Here is a 10,402-nt window from a genome sequence, read left to right as displayed (position 1 = left end):
GCACACACCCCTAATGTTAACAAATGTTAAAATATTTAATTAAACATTACACTTTACAGGCAAAGCCCTCCTTCCCCTTCCGTACCAAAAAATTGTTGGGTCTAGCAAGGAATTAGGGGGAAGAAATATTAGTAGTGCCACCACCAAACCCTAATCTACAAGGGAAGATGGACGATGATGATGAAAATGATGGGCCGGATGCTACAAAACATGCAGGGCCACCAAATCACATATTCCCACCCACCATATCTTAGACGACCGACCTAATAAGGTTTCGGAAAATTTTACATTATATAAGAATTGGTACGCTATTACAACCGCTTCTGTTTTGCCAGTCCTCCGTGCACTTTCAAAATAGTAACATTAAATTAAATTGCAATGCAAGTAGTCCTTTATCACAATCATGAAAAGAAGTATTACCTTTGCACCGCAGCGTAGTTCAAACATATTCGATTTCCTAATCTAACAAATCTATCATTTACCAAAAAAACAAAATAATAACATTACATCAATACCCTGATTTTTTCTTTTTTTTTTTTTTTTTTTAGTTTTGCGCTAAAATATAAGGGAGATTCTTCTACGGTTTTTGCAAAATGACCAAATTGCCATCGCTCGGTTTACGGGTTTAAAAACTACGACCGGGGATGGAAGATGTCGAAAGGCAACGGCCGGTGGGGGACGGTGGCGGCGGAGGCCCAGGGTTTGATAGGCAACGGATGCCGCTGAACGGGGCCCATCTGCGAGTGGGGCCGAGGATCGGCCGCGGACGATGAGGATTTGGTTGGGACCCCGACACGCTCACACGAGGGGCACATGGTGAGTGTTGTGGGTGGGGTCATCTGCATATAGAACTGCGGGGAAAGTTTCAGTGCTCTCAGCTCCTGAACCTCTTTTTGCAACCGCCTGTTCCGCTCCGTCAGATTCTCACAGCACCTCTTCAAGAACTCACAGTCCACCTCTGTTTGCTTCAGCTTGGTTCTGTAAAATCACAAAAGAATAAAATCTGTAAATAAGCCTGCACCGCAGGGGTATAACTGTAAATTAGGTATATGTTTTTTGCTTGCCGAAAATACCACCTTGCTCTTCTGTTCTGAAACCAGACCTCCACTTGTCTAGGCCGAAGACCAAGCTGTTTCGCCAACGCCAATTTTTGCTTCTGCACCAGAAAAAATGAAACCGTACGTGTCAGTGGACTTTCTCAGCATCCAACAGAAAGTTTTGTCTATTTTCTCGGCAACCAAACAGAACTAATCGCAGGGAGTGGCAGGCAGACAAGTAACACTTACAGGGTTGAGAGTGTTGTGCTCCTTGAAGCTCTCTTCGAGAATGCCGGACTGGTCCTTAGAGAGCCTGAGCTTCTTTCTGGAGGTCTCGCCGTCCTCTTCGTCGCTGAGGCCTCGAGAGCAGTCCCTCTCGAGGTCCAGATCTTCGCCATTGGTGTCTCTCTCGCTCCGCTTGCCACTCACGGTCGACACGGTGCTGTTGGGGGAGGACACCCCCGCTTCTTCGCAATCGCCCGTCGGTGGCAGCTGGTTCACGTCGATGCCCCGCAGGAATGATCGGGGCCCGGCCCGGCACGTCTCCGAGTTAGAATTTAGATCTGCATGTCGGATCGCGATGAAGTTAGGAAACAAAAATAAATTAGATCATAAAAGGAAAAAAGTTGTGCGTTTGGTTTGAAATTTGGTGAAAAGTTTGTTGTAGTTTTAGATCTGAAAGACAGACATTGAGAAAATCATAAAAGCTATGTTTTTTTTGTAAAAATGTCGAAAATTAAAAAGAGGGACAACCCAAAAGGAAAAAAGGGGATTTTCAAGGGTGTTTGTTTCTCGGGAAAAAGAGGTGAGAAAATTGGTGGGAAAGCCAGATCTGAAAGTAGAAACGTACATGCAAGATAGAAAGAGAAAAAGCACAAACCTGAAGAAGGCAAGGGATTATTCCAGAGGGGCATTTGGGGAAGAAAGCCAGAAGGAGAAGAAGAAGCAGCAGCAGAAGTTGGGACGAGAGAAGGCATCAGATTCAGCTGAAAGCGGCTGCTGCTTTGATTGTTATGGGTGTGAGGAAAATTCAAGCTGAGACCGAGACCCAAATCCTCTCTTTCAACCATCATGGTTTGGTTTTTGGGTAATTTCAATTTAGTTCCTTCCTTTTGAGGGGGAATTTCACTCTGAGTCCTGATTTCAGTTTCAGAACAAAAGAGTTGTGAGAGAGGTTGAAGATAAAGAGAGGAAAAGGAGAAGAGAGATGTTTGGGAGTAGAGTGGTGGGAAAGATTGGGTGGTTTTATAGAGAGAGAGAGAGAGAGAGAGAGAGAGAGAGAGGGAGGGAGTGGTGTGTAAGTTCAATCATGACTAAGGTGTCAGGAAGGGAAGCCCCCCAATTATCTCAATCATAGTTCTTGTTCCCCAAAATAATGTGCCCAACTCTCTCTCTCTCTCCCATTCCCAACCCGCTTTTTGTTTTTTTTATTGTTTTTTATTTTTTTTATTTTTAAACAGTAGGAGAAGGTTTAGTCTTAAAATGAATTAGCAATAATGTGATTTAAATTCTATTAAGGCGAGAATTAAACCTAAAAGCATCTCTAAAGGAAATGTCAAAATCCTTGGTAAAGTGCCACTATGCATACTTGACATCAAAAATTTCTCCAACCAAAATATTATTTGCTAACTTAATTTGAAAGTTTTGTAATTTGAAATCAAATTGACATCAATATCAAATTTATTTTTAATTCATTATAATAATGGATCCCTTATTCCTAACATTTCAACCGATAGAAATTGTGTTTCAACATTTTTTAAATAATTATAACCATTTAAAATTCTATTTAAATAGTAAAATAATATTTAATAATTCAATTGGAAAAGTACAAAATTTGACATAAGATTTCAGATTGTCACATCAATCATCAATTTTAATTTGACTTTTATAATTTAACATTTCATTTGAAGATGTGAGCTAAAACGTTGTACTAAATGGCACATTTGTCCTCTTATTTACTCTCTTTACTTTTTAACCGTGGTAAATGGACGGGGATGGGTGGGGTGGGGGACACATCTTTAAACTGAGATTTTTCCAAGTTTTATTGTGTATTTTTTTTTTTACAGTTTGCTGTCATGGTATGGTGGAGCTCTAATAACTGCAGTGTTTTGACCTTTGACCATGCCAAACACACAAAAACAGGAACAGAAAAAGAAACAGAAGAAGAATATCTGAGCAGTTACAAATTGATTCATTATTTGTCTACTATTTGACATAAGTGAATGATGGGATGGGGACTTGAATTCAATTTACTCTTACTTATTTTGTTAAATTTATAACAAAAGATTATGGTTTTTTTGCTTATCAATAAATCAGAATTAATGTTTTTATGTTTTACGACTAAATGATATAACGTGCAATCTCATTTACTTTTAAACCCAACTTCATGAATCACTGCTAATTTAAGCAATTTCTATGAAGTTCGTAATTGAGTGATGTGAAAGAGACTAGGATACTAGGAAAAGCCAGGATTTTTTTTTTGGCAAAATGATTAGGTTGATTATGAGATCAAATCTTCTGCATTCAAAGTAGATGTAGTCTTTTTATGACTTCAATAATTAATTGACAAATATTAAGTTTATGACAACAAAGTTAAAAGATATTAAATTTATAAACATGTGTCAAACAATGGATGGAGTCACAGAGAAGCCACACACATTTTGGATGCAGAAGATTTGATCTCGTTTATTATAACATTATGGGAGAAATGCTAAGGAGACTCTTTTTTTTTTAGAGAGTCTCCATAGTTCTCCATTACATCACAGTTTAACGTTAATTTTCATGCGACCATTATAAAATATTGTGTCAAAAACATGAGATGACAAAGAGTTTATGGAGAGTCTCACTTTTGAGAAACTCTCCTTAGTATTTCTCAAGTTACAAACTAGAAAGAAAAAAAAAAGGCGGGCATACTGGGTAAAATTTAATGAGTCCTTAAACTAAAAAGACTCAAAAGCAACAACTTGACCAATATAATAACTACCATAGTAGAAAATATGTGAGCGTGACGCGCACAAGAGTCAAGTTTAATCTTATACGATGCAGAATGGGGGAACATTGCACAAGTCTATCAACAATCATTCATTTAAAACGAAGGGGTTAAATTCAAAACTTTACAATAATTTATGGAATAACGGAGTTTCGAACTTGAGACTCAGGTATGGAAATCCAACATCATTTTCACTAAGATATTAGACCACATGCATATAAAGTAAAAACATTTAAAAACATTTAACTTCATTTACTTTTAAAACAATTAATTTTTGTTGAATGAGGTTCCACGCGCATATAAATTAAAAACATTTAATTTAGCTTGTTGAGTTATTATTGAGGAGAAAAAAGGTATTTGAAAATCTTTTTTTTATTTATTTGATTATGTTTACAGGCCGACTTATATTTGTCTCTTGGCCTCAATTATAAATTTATAAGTCACTTTCATAAGGTAATTATGGAAAATAAAATAAGTCCATATTACAATGTCTTTGGCAATATGATTGAAAACGTTACCGAGCAACGAGGGGTGAGTGATTTGAATTATTCTCATTCTTTTTCTTTTTCTTTTTAAAAAAAGAGGACAACTTATAGTAAGTTACAGTTATTCACCCCTTTTAGATCCAGAGAGGTTATGGAGAATTTTACCCTGGTCTGTGGTCACAATCAAGCACGCTCACCAGCTCAGAGCATCAAACTCAAGCCCTCCCACATTTTTTTGTTTATTAGAGAACTGCAATATGCGCCCTTACCACTAAGCCACTTGCTATGGTTGTATTATCCTCATTCTTGACTTAAATTATTTTGTGTTTATTTTAATTCGTGATACTGAAAATTGAGATTTAATCTGATTAAGAGGGATAATTGATCCCATACTTCTCAACACATCATTTTGGTGAGTAATATTCCAGTTTTATTTAATAGATCACAAAAGATTTCAAAAACTTTAAATGTTTGTTCTTAAAGAAAAAAAACAACCTACATTGCCACTTAATACTTACGGTCTAGTGATATTCTTTTTTACTTGTAAGTGAAAGGTCTTAGGTTCGATTCTCGTAAAAAACGAAGTTGAATCACATTATTATGGCAAGTTCATTATAAGGATTAGTTCATTCTTCCACTCCCTTGGTACTATCGTTTGTTCAAAAAAAAAAAAAAAACAACAACAACAACAACAATCTACATTGCAATAAGATCATCCCAAAGGAGCTGTTAAATTTTAAGCATAAAAATTTAAATTTGATAGACAATGTGGTATACTTTGACATATTTTTTAAGTTTTATTCTCCACCCAATATGTCCAATTTTAATATAGGAATTGACATATCGGTTAGAAAAAATAATGTTATTCTTTTTTATTGTTATTGTTGATGTGAGCTTTTTGATATTTTTTTTTAGAGATGCACTTTTGCTTATTACCATAACTATGATATATGAATCATTATATATTTAATTATTTATCACGTGTTTTTTCATTTAATACTAATTGATTTTTAGATTAAATATTATTTGTTCAAGTTAAAAAAAATAAACAAAATTAAATGAAACAACACGTAACAAATAATTAAGTGTATGATAAAAATACATTATAATTTATAATGGTGGGTAAAAATACTCCCATCACATCCAGATGCAAAATCCCACTGAATCTTTAGCATTAATGTCGATGGCCACATATCCCACCATTGACGAGATGAGTCAGACCGACGGCTGAGATCAACCAAGTCACATTGCCCCGTACACTCCTATACACTTAGTTACGAAGCTGAACAACCATGGACTATCAGTTCCCTTGGAACGGACGGCCATGATTGGAACCCGCACAGATAGGAAGCTCGTCAATGTGGGTCCCATGGATTTTCTTTATTTTCCGAAAAATCTTTTCATGTTGGTAACATACATGTAAACCCCACCATGCGACTCCCACGAAGGGAGTGGGGGCACGGGGTCTCTGGTTTCAACCAAAAGTGTCGCTTTCTCAGCCTTTTTCTTATCATCAATACGCTGCGTTTCACGGATGACTAAACTAATAATTGTGTGACTTGTATTCTGGGAGCAATTCCATTCCTAAACAAATACGCCAACATCCAGCACATTAATCCACTTAGTGAACAGTAATAAATCTCAATAAACAGTAATATGTCAAATGCATGTCCAACCCTTAAAAAATGCGCTGGCACAAAGTCTAAAAATGCCCTAGCACAAACGATCTCCACCCCTACAAAATACACTGGCACCCAACCCATTTAAAATATTTTAAATTTTTTTATAAAAGAATAAATAAATAAAATAGTTTTAATTTTGGATATGATTTTTAACCAATCTCGTCACGCCACATGTCATTATCCGAACGTACTATTTTGTGAATAGATTTTCGCTATCACTTCCTGTTTACAATAATTTAGCCAAGATTTCGATAAGATTTTCAACCAATCACGTAGTGCCACATGGCATTGTTCAGAATCTCATCCTTTCTTTTTTTTGTCCATATAAACCCTACATCTCTACATCTATCCTCACACCAAACTCAATCCTTCTTTTTAGCTCAAAATCCTTCTTCATCATTTTCAAATCTTGACTTCTTACAATGTCTTCTTTAAGGAGAGTGTATAAACAATTTGAGGAGCAACAAAAAAGATTGTTGGAACAACATGAAGAATTGGTCAATCTTGAGGAAGGTGGAGGTGGAGATGAGGCTTTCGCAATGGAGGAGGATGAGGATGATGACCATAGAAGGCAGAAAGCCTCACATTCCCACCGTGTCATGGAAGTTGTAGGTCAGATAGGCAAACCCAGACGTGCCGTAAACTTCGATAGAAAAAGGGAAAAACGAGGTAAAGATCTCTTGGAAGATTATTTTATTCCCAACAGCGTATTCACTGATCATGTTTTTAGACGTCGTTTTAGAATGCAATGAAGTTTGTTCGACAAAATCATGAGTGCTATTTGCAACCATGATCTATATTTTGTGCAAAAACAGGATGTTTTTCATGTTTTAGGTTTTATTCCTGAGCAAAAAATTATGGTTGCCTTGTGAATGCTTGTATGGAGCGTGTGCAGATCAAGTGGATGAGATCGCGAGGATGGGAAAAACAACTATTCTGAAGTCCCTGATGCGGTTTTACTCTGCAATTGAAGCCCTCTACACCAATGAGTACCTTCGGAAACCCACACCAAGGGACAAGCGAAGGCTTCTGAGGAAGGGTGAGATGCGAGGCTTCCCTGGCTTGATTGGAAGCATCGACTGCATGCACTGTACTTGGAAAAACTGTCCAAGTGCATGGCAATGAGCTTATGGTGACAAAAAATGAGCCAAAAGTATCATTTTGGAAACGGTGGCTTCATTTGATACATGGATTTGACATGTTTTTTTGGTGTTCCAGGAGCTCATAATGACCTAAATGTCATTACCCAATCTCCAGTCTTCGACGAACTGCTGCAAGGAAAATCGCCAAGATGCACATATTGGGTTAATGTCCATAAATGCAAGGGACCATACTACCTTGCAGACGGCATTTACCCAAGGTGGTCAACGTTTGTCAAAACAATGCCACATCCACAGAGTGAAAAAGAAAAACACTTTGCAAAATGTCAAGAGGGGTGTAGGAAGGATATGGAGCGTTGTTTTGGTATCCTACAAGCTCGTTGGGTAATTGACAGGGCTACTACTAGAATGTTTGATGTCGAGGATCTTCGATCCATCATGATGACATGTATTATTCTCCACAACATGATTGTGGAAGATGAGTATGATTATGATTCCATTGATGAATACAAGTCGGATTCGATGAACAACTCAAGAACACGTATCTACTGTGCTCATGGCTGGACCGAAGATCTCGACCAACACGAGCTGTTGGAACAGGATAGACGTTACAATGAATTGATTGTTGAGCGGTACACTTCAGCGCAAGAGCCATACTGGCACATAACCCGCCAAAATGACTTGATTAAGCACCAATGGGGATTTTCGTTGCTAGGATCTATGTAGCTAGAATCCCCTTAACTTGTTTCTGCATCTCTTGCACGCCTCATTCGCACCATGTCTCTTTTTTCCGAAGTCCAAAAATATTTTGAATTTGGAGACAGTCCTACTAGAGGCTTGTTCATAGTGTCACGATATGCTTGAGCCATCCTTTCTTCTCTAAGCATCTCATTTTCTCGATTAAGTGCTTCTCTAATCATCTCGTTCTCTCAATTAACTAGTTCTCTTTGTCTCTCAGACGCCGCATTACGTCTCTCAGTAGCTGCTAATATTGCTGCCAACTTTTCCTCATCTTTAGCCGCTTTCTGCACCATGTTCATTTCACCTTTGCGAGCTAGTTCGTCCATATATTTAGTGTAGTCATTTTTGGAAAAACCTACCTTTTTTCTTTGATGCTTTTTTACCTTGAGGCCTGAGGGACTGACGAGTCGGTTGGGTCTCAGGCACTTCTTCATGCGTCCCTTCTGTCTATTCAAATATGTTGTCTTCTTGTTCGGCCATGTCTGCCTCTGGCGAACTGTGTAAATCGATGTCGTGCATGACAACTTCTGGACCGATTGCCACAATTTTGTATCTAGGGCAATCTTTGACAATTTGCCAACATTCCATTTGTTGAATGGATTGTTATGGTTCTTCGCATTGTAGAATGCTTGTGCTTGTAGTGTCTATAAATGTGGGATAAGACAATATTATAAAATGCGGGTGTAACACAAATAAATAAATTAAAATATTGATGCTGGTGGAATGCATATAAATAAATAAAAATATTGTCACTTGATCCGCTAAACTTTTTCCACTATGTAGATTACCGGAAGCATGAGAGATGGCGTTTTTCCAACAAGTAAAGGATGCGTTGAGTTTTTTCCAATAACCTTGAAGACCTTGACTGTAAAATCTCACATCGACCAATGAAAAGGGGGTGATGTGCCTTATATGTACATGTCCACCTCCATATAGTACGAAGCCTTTTGGGAACTCACTGTCTTTGGATTTCATCAGAACTCTGAAGTTAAGCGAGTTCGGGCGAGAGCATTCCTAGGATAGGTGACCCACTGGGAAGTTCTCGTGTGAGTTCCTAGAAACAAAACCATGAGGGCGTGGCCCAAAGCGGACAATATCGTGCTACGACAGAGTTGAGACTAGGATGTGACATAATGGTATCAGAGCCACTATGTCGTTCGGTGTGAGTGTGTCGACGTGGACTTCGAGCCCCAAATGGGGGTGGATTGTAACATCCCACATCGACTAACGAATGGGGGTGATGTGCCTTATATGTACATGCCTGCTTCCATATAGCCCGAGGCCTTTTGGGAACTCACTGGCTTCGGATTTCATTGGACCTCCGAAGTTAAAGCAAGTTCGAGTGAGAGCATTCCTAGGATGGATAACCCACTGGGAAATTCTGGTGTGAGTTCCCAAAAACAAAATCGTGAGGGTGTGGCCCAAAGTGGAAAATATCATCGAGATTGGGATGTGACATTGACTACTTCTTGCGCCTTTTCCATATACATCGCAACACTCTTTCGTAATTTTACTCCACATTTCTCGCTTATCCATCTCATTACCTGTAATCAGGTCATGAGTAGTGTGAACCCAGCATTCACATAAAGTAAGATCTTCGACGAGCTTCCACGTACTCATTTTTTTCTCTCAAAGTGTAGAAAATATTGAAATGTAGAAAATATTGATATGTGGTGTAAGGTGGAAGATGAGTGGGTTAGGTATTTATAGAAAATAAAATTTAATTTTAATTTAACCGTTGGATTTGAAAAATATTCAAATCCAATAGCCTATAAGTTGACAAGTGGCCAACGGCCATAATTCTGACTGTTGTGCCTTTTTTTTTTAATTTTTGGGGAAAAACGTGGACCGTTGATCTATGATTTGACAATCCAGATCAAAATTCAAATTCAATTTTTTTTACCGTTGGAAATCCAACGGTCTAGATAACTAGCTGTTGAAAATCCAACGGCCTAGAACTGACCAAGTGGCCTTCCATCAGAAAGGTTTAGTGCGCCTGCGCAAGCGGGCCCGCCTCTATTTTGTTGTCAGCGATGCGTGCCCAGTCAAGCGTCCTTTCCACGCACCTGGCGCAACAAAAATATAAAAAGCTATCTGACGTCACGCTGACGTCAGATAGGCCGTCTTTTCCCTCTGTCCATTCTAGGCCAGCCTGTGACAACCCGTCCCTAAATTTACGTTTTTATTTATTTTAATCGAGGGAATTGACGAAAATAACCTAGAGGCAAGGACTTTGACTTGCATTTACCATCGTCTAGAGAAACGTAAGACTTATTTGTGTAGTACTCTTTGGTGCGAACGCATAGGCGAAAGCCATTTGCGAGTCCGGATTATAACGGCATAATTACGGACGTTTGAATTTGATTAT

General features: G+C 38.3%; 1 protein-coding gene across 1 annotated transcript; it reads right to left on the bottom strand.

The window, feature by feature from the left end:
* Nucleotides 1–250: 250 nt before the first annotated feature.
* Nucleotides 251–2,358, bottom strand: LOC126627527 (homeobox-leucine zipper protein HAT4-like). Its single transcript, XM_050297113.1, has 4 exons — nucleotides 1,918–2,358; nucleotides 1,287–1,600; nucleotides 1,077–1,156; nucleotides 251–978 (listed from the first exon to the last, which is right to left on the bottom strand). The coding sequence occupies exons 1-4, from the start codon at nucleotides 2,108–2,110 to the stop codon at nucleotides 633–635; spliced, it is 933 nt and encodes a 310-aa protein (XP_050153070.1). The 5' UTR covers nucleotides 2,111–2,358; the 3' UTR covers nucleotides 251–632.
* Nucleotides 2,359–10,402: the final 8,044 nt, after the last annotated feature.

This window comes from Malus sylvestris, chromosome 6, assembly GCF_916048215.2.
Source record: "Malus sylvestris chromosome 6, drMalSylv7.2, whole genome shotgun sequence".
NCBI lineage: Eukaryota > Viridiplantae > Streptophyta > Magnoliopsida > Rosales > Rosaceae > Malus > Malus sylvestris.
The sequence above is the reverse complement of the archived record's forward strand: the minus strand, read 5'-3'. Positions and strand labels throughout refer to the sequence as shown.

Excerpts from the sequence above, each read along its gene's own strand:
- LOC126627527 (XM_050297113.1), bottom strand. The coding sequence starts at position 2,110 with ATGATGGTTGAAAGAGAGGATTTGGGTCTCGGTCTCAGCTTGAATTTT. Across the intron at positions 1,157-1,286 it reads AGCACAACACTCTCAACCCT|AAGCAAAAATTGGCGTTGGC; the intron begins GTAAGTGTTACT and ends TTTCTGGTGCAG. Across the intron at positions 979-1,076 it reads TTTCAGAACAGAAGAGCAAG|AACCAAGCTGAAGCAAACAG; the intron begins GTGGTATTTTCG and ends GTGATTTTACAG.